The following is a 20,390-nucleotide window of genomic DNA, read 5'->3' on the forward strand; positions in this document are numbered from 1 at the left end:
AGGACAGACAGTGAGGGAGGGGTGAGTGGGCTGACTGTATTTGATCCTGGTCCCCACCCTTCTCCCCCCACATCTCAGAGGGATAAGTCCCTGTTGATGGGAGGTCCAGGTTCTCGCAGGCTCCTTCAACGGACCCTTTCCTGGAACCTGTTGCACAGTGGGGGCCAGGGCACCTCCACAACCCAATTGTGAGGATGCTGTCGCCCTAGACTTGTCCCTTTCCTTAGTGCCAGGTCTTGCCTCCACCTTCAGAGAAGAAGGTGCTGGAGTGGCCTCCCCTGTCCTGGCTACCCCAGGGCTGTTTTGAACAAATATCACCCAGAGGAGGCAGCCCCAGCTCAGTGGCAGCGCTCAGGGGTCGCTGGCCCCACAAACAGTAAGGCCAGGGAGACGAGATCTGGTTTCTAAGGGCTGCTGGGCCCTTAGGTACCCCAAGCTGGCCCATGGGCTGAGATTGACTCAAGGTTGCTTCTGGTTTCACTGGCTCACCAGTGAGGATCCCTGAAGGTCCCCCACCTTTTCCCATCAGGTGGTGAGATGAAAGCACGGGGGGTAGGCAGTGCCCATCAGGGGACCTTCGAGGGGGTCGCTACTGTTGCTTCCTTTATTGAAACTAGTCGATTTCAAGATTCATCAAATCAATAAAGTGTAAGGAAAAAGAAAGACGAAGGAACAGGAAGGAAGCATTTCGGTTGAGCTTTGGTGATGCTGACCTCTGGCATTCCTGCGCTGGCGAGATTTGGGGGGACTGCTGTACCTCTCCACTCCACTCCTGCCCCCCAAACTGATCTGAGGCTCCCCAGGGGTTGGAGAGGCCACTGACCCCCAGTCCCCAGGCAGCAGCGACCCTGTATCATTGTGGCCATCTGGTGGAATGCAAGGGGGGGGGGGCTGTTCCTTGGCTCTGTCTATAAGGCGTCTTCCCCCACAGCACCCCAGGAGGCTGAACCTCACCAATAAGGCCCAATGCATCCTCGTCTTGAGGCTTTCCCTCTCTGTGTCCAGAGTTGCTGTTCCTCCAGCCAGCCACTGGCAGTGCTGTCTCGGGCTGCCTTTGGCTCTCCCAGAAGGACCCCTAACTCCGGATCCCTTCAGTGCCCACATTCCTGCCAGACCAGGAAACGCTGAAGTGTGGGGTGAGGACCGGGAAGGGAGGCAGGAGTGTATTGCTCCAGAGGGTGTGCATGAGGGCACCCCACTGAGTAGAGGCCTTCTTGCAGCTGCCCTCACTGTCTCTGCCTGTGCCCATCTAGGTGGGGTGGGCAGGACAGCAGGGGCACCCCGAGAGCTGGCACAGCTCCTGATGGGACATTCCAGAAGGAAGGTGGGTAGGCAATCGCCTGCCTGACCTGCTGACTCCTGGGTGCAAAAGCCAACTGTGGGGTGGGAGTGCCTGGAGACAGGACTGCCCACAGGTGGGGCAGGTGCCTGAGTCAGCCCAGTTTTCCGAGGGGGTGCGGTGCCCAGCTCAGAGACGGGCAGTGTGGAAGGAGCAGGGGCAGAAGGGCCCCTGACCTTCCCGACCAGCAGAGCCACAGCACAGAAGCCGCTTGCCCACCCTGGGCTCACTCGAACGTCTCCCACTGCCTCCGCAGCTGCTCCACCGAGCCGGGCGCAGGTGAGGACGCAGGCATGGGCGCTGGGCTCATGTCTTGCTTGGTTTTCTGCAGCAGGTCCTCAAAGGGGTCCTTGGCCTTGTGGCTGGCCGAGGTGCCCAGGCTCTGTGGGGGTCTGGGAGGAAGGAGTGGGGGCTCTCCGGGCCGCAGGGCCACTAGCCCTTGCTTGGCCTCGGCGGCCCTGGTGCTGGAGCGGGCCAGAGGTAACGTTCGGATTCTGGATGGGGGCACCGTGGGGGGACCCAGGGGCTGCAGAGGGCTGGTGTGGGTACCTAGGGGCACCTGACCGAAGAGATTGGGCATGGAGAGGGCGGAGAGGTTGGGCTGAGATCTGTGTGGGCCGCAGAAACCAGAGCCAGCCAGCAAGAGGCTGGGTGTGAAGGCGGGCCCCAGGGGAGGAGGTGCCGTGAAAGGCGGGGCTGGCGTGGACACCAGAGACATGGCGGGCAATGCCGTGGGCACGGATGGCACAAAGGGATTGAGGGAGGGCTGGGGGAACGGGCCGGGGGTGCCTGCAGTGGGGAAGCCGAACTGGGGGGTGAACGGGGTGGCTACACTGGGGGCTACCGGGGCTGAGGGGAGGCCACTGCTTGGCCATGCTGTGCTCAGGGGGTCCAGGAGGGCTAGCAGGCCGTCAGCCCCTGAGTCCACCACTCCTGGGGCCACACTGAGTGGCTGGAGCAGTTCTGGGGGGCCAGAGGGAGCCGCTGCGGGGAGCACCCCCGGGAATGGCCTCTCGTGGTCTACGAAGTCACCAAGGGCAGTGCCTGTAACCTGGAGCTTTGCAGGGCGGCCAGCCGGTGGTGGGGGCACGATGCCCAACTCTGGGGTCTTCCTGCCCTGGGGCCGAGGTATAGTGATGCTGCTGGGCGTTGGGGGAAGCACCTCCTCCTTGTCTCCAGGGTTTGGGGCTCCATCCTGGTTCTGCTGCCGGTGGTAGGGCGGAGCTAGGGAGCTCCCAAACAGGGCTGAGGGCTTCTCTGGGGAGGTGTTGGTGGGCTTGCTGGGGATGGCCATGTCGTCCTGGCCCAGGCTCCACAGCTTGTTGTAGGGGTGGGCCAGCCTCAAGGCGGCAGGCAGCCCGCAGCTCCTCTCGCTCCGGCCGAGCTCCAGACGCTGTTGGGGGGAACAAGGGTGTTGGGGGTGGAAGGGTTAGTGAGCCCAGGGTGGTTGCTGCAGACCGGAAATTGGGTGCCCATCCCTGTAGCCCTCTTTCACAGGGATCCTGTAAAGCTCCCAGGAATGCTGGGCCCACAGCCCCTGAAAGCCCAGGTCTGTGTATACTCCAAGCTCCATCTCTCTGCTGTACCCTGGGGATGCCAAGTCCTATTCTTCCAAGTTGGTAGACACCAGGACACTTCAGGACAATGGCTGCTGTGTGGTCACCGTCGCCTTGTATGTGTGAGTGTGTGGTGTGTGTTTGTGTGTGGCGTGGGAGCAGTGCCACACTTAGAGGTGTTCAGGGCTCGCTCTTGCCTTGCTTGGGGACCGTGCCATGCTTGAACTGAATCCTGGGGTTCCCACGAAAAGAGCTGTGCTCAGCCCCTTGAACTCTTTCCAGTCTGAGCTTCATTGTACGTGTGTACTTTCAGATTCCCAGAGACCCCAGAAGGCCAGTGAGGTTGGGGCCTGTGGAAAAGACCACGGACTGGGGTAAAGTGGCTGTCACTTATGAGCCACATCCCCTTTTCTGTCCTGCAGTTCAGCCTCAGCAGAAACCCAGGCCTGCATGTACATAGCGAGACCACAAACCCAGGGTGGTCCTAAGCCAGAAGGCAGCTGGGGGGGGGAGCATGGATGTGGGGTGCAAGGGACTGAAAGTAGAAGATCCATGGTCTCAAGTAAATGATCTGGAAACTGGTAATTTGGATCCCAAAGCTCTGTGAGGAAGATTGGGGACAGGAGCTGTCCTGCCTGTGCCCAGGGGAGCCACTGCTGGAGGCCCAGAGTCATGTCCGATGCCCCACAGGTGTGTGGACATCTGAAATGTTCCCAAAACGGTTTCTTCTTTAGTCTTTTCTTTTTTTTGGTCTTTGGGCCACACCCGGCAGTGCTCAGGGGTTACTCCTGGGCTCTGCAATCAGAAATTGCTCCTGGCAGGCTCAGGGACCATGTGGGTTGCCAGGGATCAAACCTGGGTCTGTCTGGGGTCGGCAGCATGCAAAGGCAAACACCCTACTGCTATGCTATCACTCTGGCCCTGCCCCAGCCAGCATTTACCCTCCCTGCCGCTTTCCTACCTGGTAGTCGAATGTTCCTGGTGGCTCCCTCGGCTCTCTGGGGCCCCGAAGATCCTCCAAGCTCTTGGCCTGGCATAGTGGCTGGGGCGGGATCTCCACGTCTAGACCGCTGAAGACATCTTCCAGGAGGTCGATGCTGGCTGCCCGGTCAGGGGGTGCGGGGCCAGGACCCCTGGGCTCCCATGCCCGCTGCTCTGGGCTCTCTGCCTCTCCTGCGCTGTCTGATTCCTTGAGGGTCCGGTAGGGCTGTGGCCTGGGGGGCGAGAAGGCAAGTCAGGCCACAGTGACAAGACAAATGATCCTCACATTTCGGAGCTTCGGGGCCCCTAGAACCGGCTTCCCTGCTGCAGGTCTGAGCCTGAATGTGGACTCTGCCCCTCATTGGTGGCCCCAGAGCAGCTGTGTTGGTGCAAACATGCACTGGGGGTCCCTAACCACCAGCTCTTCCCAAGCCCACTCCATCACAGACTGGGGGGGATCTCAGGAGTGGCTGGGGGCAGGTAGCAAAACCAACCCCTCTGTCAATCCAAGGTCCCTGCCATGCTTGTTCTCAGCCTGCCCCAGTGAAGCTCTTGGGGGGAGGGCTGAAGTAGAAAACTCCCTAGGTTAGCAGCCCAAGGTCCCTAGGATCCTCTGGGGAACCTGCTGAACTTCTCCCCATTCTTGCACTGCCTGCAAAACCTTCTGCAGTGGGGCCCTGGGGAGGTCATTTTGGATTCTTGTCAGTTGCCCCAGACAGCCCCTTCCTTGCCGGCAGAGATGGCATGATCGGCCACAGAGGCTAAACTCAAGCTTCCCAAACTGCAGTCAGGCCCATGGGCGACCCCTGGTGGCATCGCTTCTGTTCTCCGGAGCTCTCACCAGCCTGAGTACAGAGAACCGACTACAATTGTGGCGAGTCTTAGCAGGCTTGTAAAAGGAGACTAGGGTCAGGTGGAGCTCCTCCGCCACCTGCTGGTACCGAGCGGGTCCTACAGTCAGACGTGCAGCAGTGGTCCTCCGTGTCACTCTGGGGTCTTTGTGACTCTGCTCAAGAGGGACCCTTGGTGGTGCTGGGATCAAACCTTGGTTGGCTAAGTGCCTTCCGTATCTGCTCTTACTATCTCTCTCTGGACCCTACTTTATTCTTTCTCTTTTTTCTTTCGAAAGGAAATAAAGTTTTTTTTTCTTCCTCTTTTTTCAAGTTTTTGAGCCACCACTGGTGGTGTTCCGGAGTTACTTCTGGCCTTACCAAAAAACAAAAAAACAAAACATATAAAACCAAACCCCAAACCAGACCATTTTGAGACAAAGTTTCTCTTAATAGAAATGTGCAAACCCTCCTTTCTCATGGAGTAGTGGTAGAAAGCAGGTCTGTCTAATTCTTAGGGGCCAGAAGGGATCCATAGGAGCAAAGGCTGTGGCCCTAGTGGGCTGACACAGGGGACTGGCATCCAGAACTATGAATGGGGACCATGGAGGTTGAACTCATCTTCTGTAACCTCCTCTAACAGCTCTCCCCTGTGGGAGCTGTATTCCTGAGAAGTCCCACTTCCTAACCATCTAGCCTCATTAACAGCCAGGTAGCCCATCTGTTTGCTCAGCCTCAACACTAAGGTTCATGAGGGGAAGAGGCAAGACCTTGCAAAATAGGAGACCTCCCCCCCAAGAAGTAATCCTGGGGGTAGTGCCCCACTGGGAGATGGGGCAGACCTTTTTGGAAATTGTGATTTGTGTGTGTGTGGGGCAGAGACATAGTAGGGTGGGGAGGGCATTTTCCTTGTACGTGGCCAACCTGGGTTTGATCCCCAGCACCCTATATAGTCCTCTGAATCCTTCCAGGTGTGATCCCCGAGCGCAGAGCCAGGAATAACCCCTAAGTATTGCTGGGTGTGGGCCCCCATCATCCTCCCCTCAAAACTGTGCTTTGTGGTGGGTGGGAGGTTGAGGCGCTCAGCCAATGAGAGGAAGCAGAGCTGGGCAGCGGGCGTGTCAGTGCGTACAGGTTCAAGCCAACCAGCTTTTCCTCCTCTCCTGTGGGTTGGGAATCACATCCAGGGCTTTGCTGAGCTGAGGTACATCCCCCTCTTTCCTTCCCCTTCAAGCCAGTTTGAGAACTTAGTTCGAATCAGGCCCTCCAGCTCCCAGGCTGGGCTGAGATAGTCCCGTGTATTCCCGATCCCAACACTGGCAGGACTGACTCTTGACCTCTGACTGGCACTGAGGGTACAAACGGGGAGAGAGGGGCAGGATGAAAGACCCTGCAAGGCAGCATCAGGACACCCTCCCACACACAAAGCCAATACCCCTGATGCCCCCAACCCCTCCCCATTGCAGGTCCCAGGGGAGAGTTGCCAGGGAAAGGCCAGAAGGAAGCAGAGACCATTCAAAGGGAGTGGAGAAGAAAAAGCTCTCGGTGAAGCCAGAGCCAGGGCCCTGGTCCTGCGGGCGCTCATCGTCCGAGGAGTCTTCGGAGAGGAAGACGGCATAGTGGTGAGAGGGCTTTGCCAGGCTGGGACAGGGAGACAGAGGAGAGAGAGAGAGGAGTTAGGAGCCAACCTCAGGACTCGGCAGGGTGGGGGCCCAGCACCAGCCTCCCACCAGTAGAGTGAGCCCCCCTCCCCTGCCCCGAAGCAGAGCAAGCAGGTATCAAGCAAATGAACAGAAACGGGGGTGCCAGGGCCACAGACCTGCAGGGCTGGTCAGCTCTGAGCATAGAGGAATGCCACCCAAAATGCCCAGCTATGGGGGGAGGTCTAGGGAATCGGGGGCATGTTGGCTGGACATCAACGCCCCCGACCCCCTAACATGCTGTAAAAAAAAAATCTAGAAGCAAGACAAAGAACTGAGCTCCCTTCCAGCACTGGTCCGGTCCCCTCCATTCTGGAGACCATACAGAGCCTACAAAGGGCTGCCCGCCCTCCTCTATGCCTTTTTCTGTGTCTTCTATGCTTCCTATGCCATGCACCTCTAAACTGGAGACATGGGAGGAAATAAACTACTGGGAAAAGTCCAAGCAGAAAGGGGGCTATGGAGGTGGCTAGCAGGGAGAGCTTTCCTGGGGAGGACCCTGATCCCACACTGGCACCTTGGCCTCTGTGATGTGGGATTCAATATTCATCAGTATTAAAAAAAATGCATCTCCTGGGGCCGGAGTGATAGCACAGTAGGGCGTTTGCCTTGCACGCAGCCAACCCAGGATGGATCCTGGTTTGATTCCTGGCATCCCATATGGTCCCCCGAGCCTGCCAGGAGAGATTTCTGAGTGCAGAGCCAGGAGTAACCCCTGAGTGCCACTGGGTGTGGCTAAAACAAAACTAAACAAAAAATGCATCTCCCATGCCAGCCACCTGTGAGTATCCCTCTGTACAGACACACATATACACACAGACATGTATGCACACACAGTGAGACACACATATATACACACACAGACATGCAAAGACATACACCCAGCCCCTAGAGCCTCCTGTAATTTTTGCACTTGCCAGCCCCAGAGGTATAAGTATTGGGAGCCAGTCAGCTGATCTCAGCCCTCCCAGGCCTCTGCCCAGACAGGGGGCTCTGTGCTGGGGATCCTAGAGGTGGTGCCAAGGTTTGTGGGGAGGCCTAGAAGGAGTCTGTAGGGGTGTTCATGAGATCAGCATTTCACAATCTTTCCCCAACCAGGACCCACCTTCGACCTTGTTTCCTTCCTGCATCATCCCACTCTCCCTCCCCCCCACCATTGGTTGTCCCCCTGGTCTCCTGCCTATGAATTTACACCTACATCTGGGAATATCCTGCTGAGATGCTGCACGAGATGATGCAATGTCTTTCTCACTCTAATTCGGGAAAGATCCACTGGGCCTGGCCCAGGAGCTCAAGAGCCTTCCTACCTCAGAAAGTGACTTGTGGCCAGGCAGTGATGGCTTCGGCCCCAGAACTAAACTGTGCTTTCTGGTCAAGCACAAGGCCCAAAAGGAGAAGGCTCGCTGGTCTGGAGCTTGAGGGAGGCCTTTGGCACCGGGGTCTGACCCCTCGAGTCACATCACACCAACTTGCAGCCCCTGCCTCGTAGAGACCTGAATTAGCCCCTGAGCATCCCTGGGCATCACCCCTTCCCCTGCTGAAGGTTAAACATATCAAAGCAAGAGGAGGCCAGTTGGAATGCTGGGCACCCTGCACCCTTTTTCATATGCCTGCACCCTCCCTGCAAACAGAGTTTCTGGTGCACAGGTTCAGAGAGGGTTCAGGATCGCCTCTTTCTGGCTTCTGGGGCCTCTCATACTGGGCCAGAGGGCAAGGAGGACAAGTGACTGACAAACCCTGGGTTGCCCATGAGGCTCTGGACACCCCAGGGGGCACATCATAGGGCTTGGAGGGTACATCCCCCACTTCTCCACAGATGTTGGGATGCCGTGATGTGGTGCTGGTGTGTGGGGAGGAAGCCCATGCCAAGGCAGGAGCACTCAGGAATGGGGACCCCTGCACAGGGCCTCACTTGGCACAGAAAACCCCTCTCTGCCATGGCTGGACACTGGCTGGGTCTGCCACAGGGGATGGGCTGCAGGTCCTGGCTCTACCTGCCAACCTGTGTGCCCCTGTTGTCCCCTCCCATGGTAACAGAATGGCTGGTGGGCTTGGGGGTAAGGTCACCAATGCACCATCTACATGTTGGGGAAATGACAGGGCATGAGTTAGATGTTGCCATAAGTGAGAAAGAGACATTTCAATTGGTCGTGGTGGTGGTTGGAGCTCCAGGTTTCTACATCTAGAAAGCATCTCTGCCTAGCCACAACCTGGTCTGGGCCAGGCCCCCTGGTTCTTTTCCCAGTTAGAGCAGAAAAGAAATTGCAGCACCTCAAAGCTGGCTATTTCCAGATATAGGTGCAAATACATAGGTGTGAGACCAGAGGGGCCAACCAATGGCAGTGAAGGGGGGATTTCCTGCAGACTCCATGACAGCCCTCACTGAATGCAGAAAACAATTCGAAGTTCAGAGAGGGAGAGTCACTCCCCTCATGTCACACAGCAGCTCAAGGCAGAACTGGGTGGGGGGCTTCCTGAGCCCATGTGGTGTCTTAGTACAATGAGAGATGACACAGCTGGGGGGTGTGGAGGGGGCACATCAGGGGGCCTCTCCTCTGCCCCTTGATCACCAAGGGCGAGATTTCAAAAGGCAACAGTTTTTTTTTTTTTTAGCTTTTGGGCCACATGGGTGATGCTCAGGTGTTACTCCTGGCTATGCACTCAGAAATCACTCCCGACCTGGGGGACTCTATGGTATGCCGGGGATTGAACCGAGGTCTGTCCTGGGTCAGGTACGTGCAAGGCAAATGCCCTACTGCTGCGCCACTGCTCTGGCCCCTTTTAAATCCAGCGGCTCAGGCTTGCCTGGGAAACAGACAGCTGTTTGTTAGAGACCAAAATGTCCAGGTTTCAATTTTTTATTAGCTGAAGGCGGAATAGGGAGGGGAGGGGGAAAACCGCCTCTTCCTTCATTAACCCAATTCAGTAAGTCCCCTGCAGTCTGCCACCCACTACCGCCTGGTGTCATTACTCAAAGATGAATCTGGGCACCAGCAGGTCGTGGGGAACATGGCCACCCCCTGCCCTTTGCTGCAGGGCCTGGTGAGCCCTTGAGGGCCGGGGTCCTGTCCATCAGCAGGCAGTCCCGCCTCTAGCCCACCATCCCCCCTGTAGCCCTACGGCCCCCACATGGACGACTTCCCCAGCCCTTTCTAATGTTTGGTTCCACATGTCGCAGCGTAGTGTGTGCCCATGACAGCGGTGACAGGCTCGGTGGCTCTCTGCCATGCCGGGATCGCACTGGCTTATTTTTTTTAATGAGGAAGGAGATCTGCATTTCCAGAGGCTTTTTCTTTCCTTTCTTCCTTTTTTTCCTCCCCTTCATGTGTCACGTCGTGTGGACAAATCAGCAGCACGTCACGCTGGCCCCAAACGAAATGCTGACAAATGTGGATATTTCAAATTTAATTGACGTTTAAAACGTCCCCGAGATGAAGCGAGGGGCGGGGGTGGCAGGAAGCTGCCAGGACGCCGAGCGAGCGTGGCGGTAACGAGAGGAGCTGGGACGAGTTTACATGGGGTCGCTTTGCTCCGGGTTACAGGAGAAACTTGAGGTTGTTGAGATGTCAGTTGTTCTCCTGGCCTGGGGAAGGGGGGCCTGTGAGGTTGATGAATACAGGCTAGGGCCCGTCTGCTTGGCGGATGTCCCTCTGTCCCCTGACTGGCCAGATGGCTCCAGTGGTGGCCTGGCTGCCCTATCTTCTTTCTCAAGGGGGGGGGGGTTTCCTCCAGACACCAGCTGATGCCTCAGAAACACGGGATGAAGATATCTGTAAAGGGTTCAGGGTTTGAGTGCCCACCCTGATGCCATGTTTGCCTGGCGGCTGTAGGTGCTGGGTATGTTCCCTTTGCCTTGGCTCTTCCCAGCAGCTGGTGGACAAGTCGGGTGTGTTGCTGGCCTTGAACCCTTCCCAGGCAAGGCGGCTTAGAGCCCTATTTTTGGAGAATTATGGCCTGCAGGTGCCACCATGATAACAGTCAGCACTGGCTTTGCATATGTAAGGTGCTGAGTTCGGTCCGTGGCACCACACATACATGCGAAGGCTCTAAAGATTACATCATAAAGATTATCGAGGGGCCAAAAGCACCCACAGAAGTGGCTGCAGAAGTGGGGCCACTCTGATGTAAGAATGAGTTCGGGACCCCCCCCACCCCCGAAAGAGCTATCTGCATTCTGCCGTAGGCAAACCAATGTGTGATGAGGTGTGCATATGCACACATGTATGCGTGTGTTTACATGTACTCCTGTGTGTGTGTGTGTGTCCCTTGGTTTCTTCACTCGGGAAACATATGGGGACCTAGGTCTGGTCTAGGGAACCAAGAGTCCAAGGTGAAGACATAGGGCTGCGCTGGAGGTGCTCAAGGTTTAGCACACACACGGGGTAGGGTGGAGTGGTGGTAGGCACTACAGCAAGGGAGGGATTAGGAAGGGGGGAATGCAGTTCCTGGGGGAGGACTTGGTGGTGGGTGAGTGTCAGATCCTTGAGGCTGGAACCGGGGCTGTCAGAAGGGAGATGGGATCCCCTCTAACTTGGGGTGCTATTGAGGTAATGGGGACAAGTTTCTGAGCCCTGTACTTGGGGGTGTTTTTAAACTATGTCTTCAAAGAAGTGTCCAGGGGCTAGAGAATTCAGTGCTAGGGTCCTGGAAGTGGCGCTGCTCAGGCCCTGAGGTGCCTGGGTCCACCAAGGTTCTGCTCAGGTTCCCATGCACGTGAGGCGTCGTGTCCTTGGCTTCCAGTGCCATGTTTTCTTTTTTCTTCTTCTTTTTTTTTTTTTTTTGTTTTTGGGTCATACCCGGCAGCACTCAGGGGTTACTCCTAACTCTGCTCAGAAATCGCTCCTGGAAGGCGTGGGGGATTAGATAGGATGCCAGGAATGGAACCCAGGTCAGGCACATACAAGGCAAATACCCTCCTTGTTGTCCTCTCACTCTGGCCACAGCTTCCTCCGATTTTGTTTGAACCTTCTGTGGCTTTGGGTACTGGGCTAGACTGTGTGACTCTAAGGATGATGGACCCTTAGAGGCGTGGGCTGGCACTCTGACTGAGATTCTGCCTGACCATGGGCATGGCCTGCAGGGTTCCTCCAGGACAGCTGGTAGCACCCATGTGGGTCTCAAGAGCCCCCCAAAATCCAGCTGTCTACCCTCTTCCTTTCCTGTTTGTGCTGCTGTTGTGATGACCAGGATTGGGGAAGGAATGAGAGGTTCCCTCCTCTCGCCTGGCTGTGCCCTAGAGCTCCACCCTGTGCCACAGCTAGGGGTCCTGGACAGTTAGATGACATCTGATGGTGCTCAGGAGTAACTACAGGCTCTGCACTCAGAGATCAATCTTGGTGGGACTCAGGGGACCATATGGGGAGCCAGGAACCAAACCTGGGTGAGTCACATGCAAAGCCTACCAGCTATACTATCACTCCATCTCTCACACATTTTTATTTTGGCCACATCCAGCAAGTGCTCAGGGTTTACTCCCGGCTCAGGGATCACACCTGGTGGGCCTGGAGGCATGGTGCTGGGCATGGAACCCAGGTTGGCTGTGTGCAAGAAAAGTGCCTTATCCACTGTACTATCTCTGGCTCCAGCTCCTTTTTCTTTAAAACAGGGCAGGGGTTGTGGCTTTCGGTCAACTGCATGCAGCAAAGTGCATGCAGGAAAGACCTGGATTTGGATCCGGACACCACAAAATAAACCAAACCAAACCCGAAAACAAACAAGTAAAACAGGTTTAATGATGTCCCATCCCCTAGTGCTTCGGGAAGTTCCACTGTTTATGGAACCATCCGCTAGTAACAAAGGTACGAATGAGAAAAGGCACAGAGCCCGGCATCTTCTGATTTCTGAAAACCTGGAACATTCTGGAGATGCAAGGTGAGGGGCCGTGGCAAGTAGACCGGTGGGCAGTAGAGGAGCTTCCAATCTCATGAGCTCCTGGACCAGGTCAATCAGTGTTTCTGGGGTACTCTCTATGCTATATATATAAACATGCAGGCAAATTTTCTAAGTCTGTTGCGATTAAGTATCTGAATTGAAGTCCTGGGAATCAGAAGGAACTTCCCTTGGTCCTGAACCCTAAGAGGATGTGCAGGGTTATTTTCAGCAACAACAAATAAAGTCAATCCACTGGGACAGGTGTGGTTTGAATCAGGCTGGAGAGGGGAGCAGAACTGAGCTTGTGGGTTCCTGGAGGCAGAATCTGGCTCGTTGCTCTTAGTACAGTGAGTGTCCTGAGCAGCCTGTAGTCAACGAGGACCCAGGGAGTATGAAAGATGCTGGCTGTGTCACCTGCTCAAGGTCAGACTCTCAGACTTGGGGACCTGCTGGTCAGGTGTGGCTTCAGCTCTATCCCTGGAAGAATTGGGGGCTTACCCACTACCTTGGGGTGCTAGGAGGCTGGGGCAAGGCAGAGGCAGCTTGTAATGACCAATGTAGCGATGTGAGGGCCCCAACAGCTTTCTCCCTGCAGGGGAAGAAAGGCAGAGAGGTCTGGTGTGGGAGATACTCCGGGTGTTAGGAATAGGAAGGAGGGCAATATATCCTTATCCTGCCCATGGAGAGAAAGCTGGGGCATGGCAGCCTGGGGCACGCTCAGGTTGGGTGGTCAGTCTCTGCCTGCAGGCAGTCTCTGTGGCCCTCATCTCATCTAGTACTTCTTCATTCTGCTCAGGCTTAGGGGCACTTGAGGTTACAACTGGGTTTAGAACAATAAGCAAGGGTGTGGGCTGGAGCGACAGTACAGTATATGCTTTGCATATAGTACCCCGGGTTCAACTCCCAGCACTTCATAAGGTCACCAGAGCACCTCCAGGAGCAATTCCTGAGTGTAGAATAACTCCCAAGCACTGCCAGGTGTGGCCTCAAATCCAGCCACAAAAAGCCCAAGTAGGGGCTGGAGAGATAGCATGGAGGTAGGGCATTTGCCTTTCATGCAGAAGGATGGTAGTTATAATCCCAGCATCCCATATGGTCCCCCCCGAGCCTGCTGGGGGCGATGTCTTAGCATAGAGCCAGGAGTAGCCCTTGAGCGCTGCCAGGTGTGACCCAAAAAACAAACAAAAAACAAAAACAAAAACAAAAAAAGCCCAAGTAGTGCAGGAGGGGACTATCTTCCCAGCCTGGAGAGCCCAGGGTGCTCAGGGAAAGTCTTGCTCTGTGCCCTCCATTTCCATGTGTGTCTAACAGGAAACTACAACCAGCTCTTCACACCCCCCAGCCCAGCCCAGGTGGACACTACTTCCTTTAGGCCCTCCCAGGCACTTCTCTAGGTCTGGTGCCCATCCCTAGGCAATGCTGAATCACTGGTGGGCCATCGTCCCCGCACCGACCACCCCAGCAGCAAAGGGGGGCGGTTCACACCACAGCAAAGCTGTAGGAATCATGGGAACTGGGGCCACCACACTTCTGGAGCCTGAACCCCAGATGTGAGCAGGGAGCGGTGGTGAATCCCAGCCTAGGTCAGCCGGGGCATTGGGTGCCCAGCTGCACTGGCTGCATGCTGGTCTCTGACTCCCAGCCCAGTGCCTGCTTCCTCTGCACCCCCCACCCCCTTACTCCAGGAATCCTCAGGGCATTCCGCCAGTGCCCAGCTGAATACTGATGGAGATGCTTTCAGCTGGGAGGGAGCTCCTGGACTTTTAATTAGCTGACTTTCAAGGGGTGCACAGTTGTGGGGGGCGTCGTGGATGGAGGAGGCCTTGTCTTTTGGAGAAATCTTCCCCTTTCTGGTGGGTGGTAGTTATAAGTCCAGAGATGGCTGATGGTGGTAGTGGCAGGGTGCTAGGGGGCTGTGCCCGAGTCGTCTTTCTGATCTTTCTGACATGGCTTCCAAGGGCCAGACAGAAGTTCCTGCGGCAGGGTTGTCAGCTGGTTCGGCAAGAGGAGCAATCTCCTTTGTGAGAAGGGATGGCACCCGGATACCCAGAGTTTGTCCTGGCACCCGTCCCAGCCTCCTTTGGGAGAGCGATGTCGCCGTGCCTGCCCAGGAGCTTCTCAGGGTGCTGGCTGGGTGAATGGTGCATGCATGACCCAAGGATAGGAAGTAGAATATAAGAACCAAAGTCAGACTAACACGCTGGCCTGAGAACTGGGCTCTGCTGAATTCCTGAGGCTGAGCTGCAGCTGGTGGTCCTGAAGGCTGCTGGCTTCCTAATTACCCCAAGTTCCTTACTAAGGAAGTTCCTTCTCTCCCCTTCTAAGATTCTACATCTCTTCCTAGGACTCAATCCTCCAGGTTTCCGAGATCCTTCCATATCACCGATGGTGGCCACAAGCAACCATGATTCCAGAAAATCTGGATCCGAAGCGAGGACAGACTTCCCCATGACCAGTGTCCAATGGGGAGAACCAAGTACCACCAAGAACCTGTGGGGCTCTAGTCTTATCCACCAGCTCTTCCCTGCACTACAAGGCCTGACAGGTAGGCGGGAGCCCCACCCCAATCCCGGAATCATATTTTACGAGGGGTCTGCTTTATTAAAATATTTTCCGCTGGATGCTTCCTGTGTTTCGAGAAGCTGGTATTGCCAGCTGGAGCAGATGGCAGTTGAGAAAACAACATTGAGTTCTGTTGTGACATGGGGTTTGGAAGTGGGGAACTGCTGTGGGGCGGGGGTGGTGGGGATGGGGAGAAGACATAAGGGTTTTGGGAGCACACGATGACATCAGCATGGTCCCTCATGGGTGGAGAGTGGCCCCACCCCAGCCTGCCATGTTTGGGAAGTCAGGGACAGACACTCAGGGGGAAGCAGGACCTGACCAAGACTTTTTAGCATGGTCTGCTAGCCTATAGGTTTTGGGTGGGACTGTAGGGTCTGGCCCAGGCCAAACCAGATCCGCAGCTTCCTGCCGGAATTTAAAATCCAAGAAATCCTGCAGAAAAGATGTGTGTGGGCCAGCCAGTGTCCTGGTCATAGCCAGACACGAGTTCCGTGGCAGCGGCAAAGGGGCATGGCACCCCTAGCCCGGCCTTGCAGAACTCTGAGTAAGAAGTCTGTAACAAGTCCGATCTCTGGCCAGGAACCTGGCAATGCCCTTCTGGAGAACGTGGGGGCACTGTTGGCTTGGAGTTTGTGTCTGTGCAAGGCGAGGGGAACATGTTTCCCTGCAGACTGTGCCGTGGCCCTGATTCCTGCGACAACAGGTGTTCAAGGAATCCACTCGTTTTTTAAAGAAATGGCTTGAAGGAAAAGTGTCACCTGCTCAGCTCCTTGAGGAGAAATCAGAGACCAAGCAGCAGTTTGGCATTTTCTCCACTAGGGTGCAGTCACAACCCACACCCGTCGTGTTCCCATTGCCAGGTTTTTCCTCCATCACTCACACACGTTAGACATGCAGGCACTCTCTTTACCTGGCTGCAAGGCCGGTGGGCTCTGTGCGGAGACCAGGCAGCAAACTCCCAGACAGTGCAAATGCCTCCCACCTAGCTTTGACGTTTGCCACATCTGGCTCCCACCTCAAAGCCTTGTTTCTGGCGATCACCTGCCACCTCCCCTGACTTCTTCCCCCAGAAACAAGGCAGAGCTCAGAAACCGAGTCCTCTTCACCCAGGGGCCTTCAGATGCCTTGTCTGGGGCCTGGAGCAAGAGCACGGTGGTAGGGCATTTGCCTTGCACGTGGCTGACCCAGGACGAACCTGAGTTCATTCCCCAGCATCTGATATGGTTCTGAGTGCAGAGTCAGGATTGCTATGAGTAACCCCTGAGTGCCATTGGGTGTGGCCCAATCCCCTAAACCCCAAATTTTTCTGTCCCCCAGGCCCAGTACCCCAGCTCCCCCCGCCCCACCACACACACACACAACAGTTTTTATCCGAGATGAAAGTTGATGCTCTTTCTCATTGTCCTGGAATATGTAGCTGCTGAGATTTCTGGACAGAACTCAGAGGGCTGGCTTGGGGGCCAAGGGGAGCTGTGGGGCCCTGGACAGAATGAGGGCCACTTTTCCAGGTGACAGAGTCAAAGCTTTGTCAGCTTTAAGCATACGCATTTCCCCCATATCCCCCATTCAGGCCTGCATAAGCCATCTCATTTCTGACCCAGCCACGGAGACCCAAAGTATCAGGCCCATGGCCGACCCCTAGGCCTGAGGTAGGGAGGAGAGGCCAGGGCTAAGGCATGCCAAGGGAATGTGGGGAGGCAGTCTGGGTGGAAATGGTATCTTAGAGGTTGGGAACACCTCCTGCAGGCCCTGCAAGGGCCATGAGAAGGCTGCGACCTTGACCAAGTCTTTAATGCCTTCCTGCTCATCTTCCATCTCCTGTAGAAGGCCCAGAGTTGTTAGTTTTTGGGATTCACCCAGTGATGCTCAGGGGTTACTCCAGGCTCTGCACTCAGGAATTATTCCTGGCAGGATCGGGGGATCAAATGGGATGCCAGGGATCAAACCTGGGTTGGTTAAGTGCAAGGCAAGTTTCCTACCCACTGTGCTGTCACTCCATCCCAGCCCAAACCCATTGGCACCTCTCTAGGTGGCTGGCCGGGGTTTCTCAGAACCTGGGATGGGAGTTGGGGTGCTGCTGAGAACACAAGTCACCAGAAAAGATGAAGCTCAATAGACGGACAGGCAGGAAGGAATCCACGCGGTACTTACTGCTCAGGGCTCGGGACAGACGTCCTCCGGGCTTCCACCGAGATGTTGCTTTTGGGCCTCTTCATGACTTGTGGACGGGGTGGACGTACCTGCAAGGACAGAGGAGATCCCTTGGGGACTGAGTGGAATGCAGAGGGGACATCAGTCTGAGAAGGGGTGGAGCAGGCCCTGTCACCCCTTACCTCCCAAGAAAAGTGCAGGGATCTCCTGCTGCAGGGGACAGGGAATAGGCCCACCTGCCTCCGAATGGGGTCACTGGGAGCCAAAGTTACAGGGTGCCCAGGATTGAAACTCAGAGGCTCTGATGGTTCACTCTTTTGGGGCTACCCCAAGCGGTGCCTAGGGGACCGAACCCGTGGCTCCCACATACACAAAGGGCTGGTGCTCAGCCCACGAAGCCATCTCCAAGGCCCCGAGGCCCATATGAACAGTGCAGCCCCTGGTGTCTTGGTCTGGAACCTGGAAACCAGTCTGGGGGGGGGATGAAGGGCTGGCTCAGACTTACTCTGAAGGGTATATTTACCTCATATGCAGTTTTTATAATGAAATACAGGATGCTTATTTCTCTCTTTTTTTTGGGGGGGGGGTTTGGGCCATCACGGCAGAGCTCAGGGGTTACTCCTGGCTCTGTGCTCAGAAATCGCTCCTGGCAGGCCAGGGGGACCATATGGGACATGGGGATTCGAACCACCATCCTTCCTGGATTGGCTGCGTGCAAAGCAAACGCCCGACCGCTGTGCTATCTCTCCAGCCCCAGATGCTTATTTCTTTTTGTGTGTGGGAGAGGGAGTAACTGCATTAGAGTAGGGACACTCAGAATCAGAACAACCTTCCCGCTTCCCAGGGCAGCGCTGGGTGCCCCTTCCCCCCAAGCATGATGTCACACCCCTTCATGCCTCATCCATGGAGAAGTCAGAAGGCTGTGTGTGTGGGGAGGGAGGCCTTGAACTTCTCTGAACCTCAGCGGGTTCCCTCACTGGGGCCATCAGAGCAACGTGGTCTTTTATCTGGGAACAGCAGACAGGAGCCAGAAAGGATCTCTCTGACTCTCACTGCCTGCCAGAGCCACCCAGCGCCCCCTGCTGTGAGATCTAAGTGAGGTGAGTGAGGGGGAAAAGGCCCTCATTGTCCAGGGTCACTGGCAGAAGAAGGGAGAGAGGACCCACACACACACACACACACACACACACACACACACACACACACACACACACACACACACTGCTTCCTGCTAGCTCTCTCCCCTAGCCCAGCCATCGCCTGCCCTCTTGAGCCTCACCCCCACCTAGAAGTCTGTGGGTGACATGGCACAGTGGCTCAGGAACCCAGATTCCAGGAGCCACCCTCATATGCCTTGTCTGATCCAAGATTTTCCTGTCGGGGGGCCAGTCTGAGCTTGGCTTGGTTTGGCAAACAAGCCCCTGGTTTGGCAAACGGCATGGTGGAGCAGGGCCAGCCCAGCACCGTCCTCAGAGCTGGTCCCGACATCTTTCTCCCCTGGATAAGGTCCTGGGGGTGCCCATGGAGGTGCTCTCAGGCCTCTCCAGCCCCCGATTCTCCACCACCCCTGAACAAAGCCGGGAGGAGGTTCCAGATTCAAAGACGGGGCTCCGAGAAAAATCTCGTTCTTATCACCATTGTTGCTTCCGGCCTGTGTCCTCTGCACTTCGTCTCTGTTTGCTAGGTAGACAAGGCAAGGCCCCCTCCTCCCCACCTCCAACGCCAGCTCTAGGCTGCTGCCCCCAAACATGACTGAACCCTGTGTGGAGGTCAACAGCACTGCCTGGTTGGAGTGCTCCCCATATAGAAGCCGTGAAAGTGGGCATTGTGCCCTGCCTCTGCATTCGGGGGGTACTCAGGCGGGAAGGCTCCTCACTCCCAGACAGGCGGGTTAGCACCGAGAACTTGGAGCTGAAATGGGGGGTGGGGGGAGGTGGCATGAAGTTTGTGGCAACTTCAACGGAACTTGCATCGGTGGTGAAACATGGGGAAAAAGAACAACAGAGCTAATTAGAGGCGCAGAGCTGTCAGTGTGCCGCCGAATGGCGCGGAGCCAGCAAACAAAAGGAAGGGGATGGCAATCAGCAGGATGGATGGGGAGACTGCTTCATTAGGGGTGAGGAGGCAGGCAAAGCGAGGGGGGGGAATGGGGGCGCAGCCGGGAGGAAATGCACACCCCTCGACGACGAGATGGCTGGGTCATGCACACCGGGCTGGGTGGGATGAGACAGGACCCCCAAGCTGCTGCAACGCCCCCCACCTAACACACACACAGACAGAGGCAGACAACCGTCACGGATGCTACAACATGACACAGACACAGTCTCACAGTCTCACAAACACACTCAGAGGTGAAGGTGCATGCATTGGCAAATTGCACGCTCTCTCTCTCTCTCTCTCTCTCTCTCTCTCTCTCTCTCTCTCTCTCTCTCTCTCTCTCTCACACACACACACACACACACACACACACTTACAGCTAGAGCTGCATCCAAGCACATACTTGCTCGCACACACACAAACACACACACACACACACACACACACACACACACACACACACACACACGCAGAATGGTTTAATTAAGCCCCAATCACAAGCCAATACAGACAATCAGCTCCTCGCATTTCCACAATTGCCAATTGCATCCAACTTTCTGGGGGTGCTGGGAAAGGGAGAGGGGTGCTGGGGCAACAGCCAAAAGCCACATGCGTGTCTCTCCCTCTCCAGTGTTAAGAGCCCTGCCGTGTGTGGCGGGAGGAAAGGAGGGGGTGCTGAGCAGGATCTGGAGCTCTTGTTCAAGGGGACCGGAGGGAAAGTTGGGAAACCGGCCAATTCCCCACTGGATTTAAAACCTGCGAAATCTAAGTCGGCAGGGTTAAATGTGTATTGAATACAGAAGCACCGAGCACGCTTGATCTTAATGCTGAGCGAGAAATAATAAATAGAGAGTTTATAAAGCGCTTCGCACGCGGCCAACCACAGTCTGTTGGCCCCATCCCCCAGAGAGCGGCGAGGCTTTTCTTCGGCTCTTTTTAGGAAAAGGGAAAACCAAATCCTCGGGCTCCAGCTGAGCCCCAGCCACAGGTGTCGGGCCAGAGAGGCTGGTGAGTGAGGCCTGGGCTCCTGACCCTGCTGCCCTCAGCAGGTGGAGGGGCTGCAGTGAAGGGGCTGGTCTTGCTTTTCTTCTCAGAAGCCACCAGACCCCGAGCCCCCCAGGGGTGTCCACTGGAAATGCATGTCTGGCCGCTGACCTTCCCAGACCTTCCGACCAGCTCTGACTGTATCTTTGTCAGTCATGTGGCCTCCCTGGGCAGGGAAGTTCAGGGCAGACATGCCTGGCTCTGGCGCAGCATTGCCTGAGCCCATTTCACAGATGCTGTGAGCGCCGGCAGAACT

At 56.0% G+C, this 20,390-nt stretch overlaps 1 protein-coding gene across 1 annotated transcript in view; it reads right to left on the minus strand.

Moving 5' to 3' along the window:
- Window positions 1–1,537: 1,537 nt before the first annotated feature.
- Window positions 1,538–20,390, minus strand: part of DENND1A (DENN domain containing 1A) — a 536,242-nt gene continuing 517,389 nt past the window's right edge. The window contains exons 20-23 of the mRNA XM_049774129.1: window positions 16,994–17,082; window positions 6,219–6,347; window positions 3,857–4,109; window positions 1,538–2,732 (exon numbers count right to left, since the gene is read on the minus strand). Coding sequence (XP_049630086.1) covers window positions 1,566–2,732; window positions 3,857–4,109; window positions 6,219–6,347; window positions 16,994–17,082 — 1,638 coding nt within the window. The 3' untranslated portion in view covers window positions 1,538–1,565. The remainder of the gene's footprint in view (window positions 2,733–3,856; window positions 4,110–6,218; window positions 6,348–16,993; window positions 17,083–20,390) is intronic.

Source organism: Suncus etruscus, chromosome 5 (assembly GCF_024139225.1).
Source record: "Suncus etruscus isolate mSunEtr1 chromosome 5, mSunEtr1.pri.cur, whole genome shotgun sequence".
Classification (NCBI taxonomy): Eukaryota; Metazoa; Chordata; class Mammalia; order Eulipotyphla; family Soricidae; genus Suncus; species Suncus etruscus.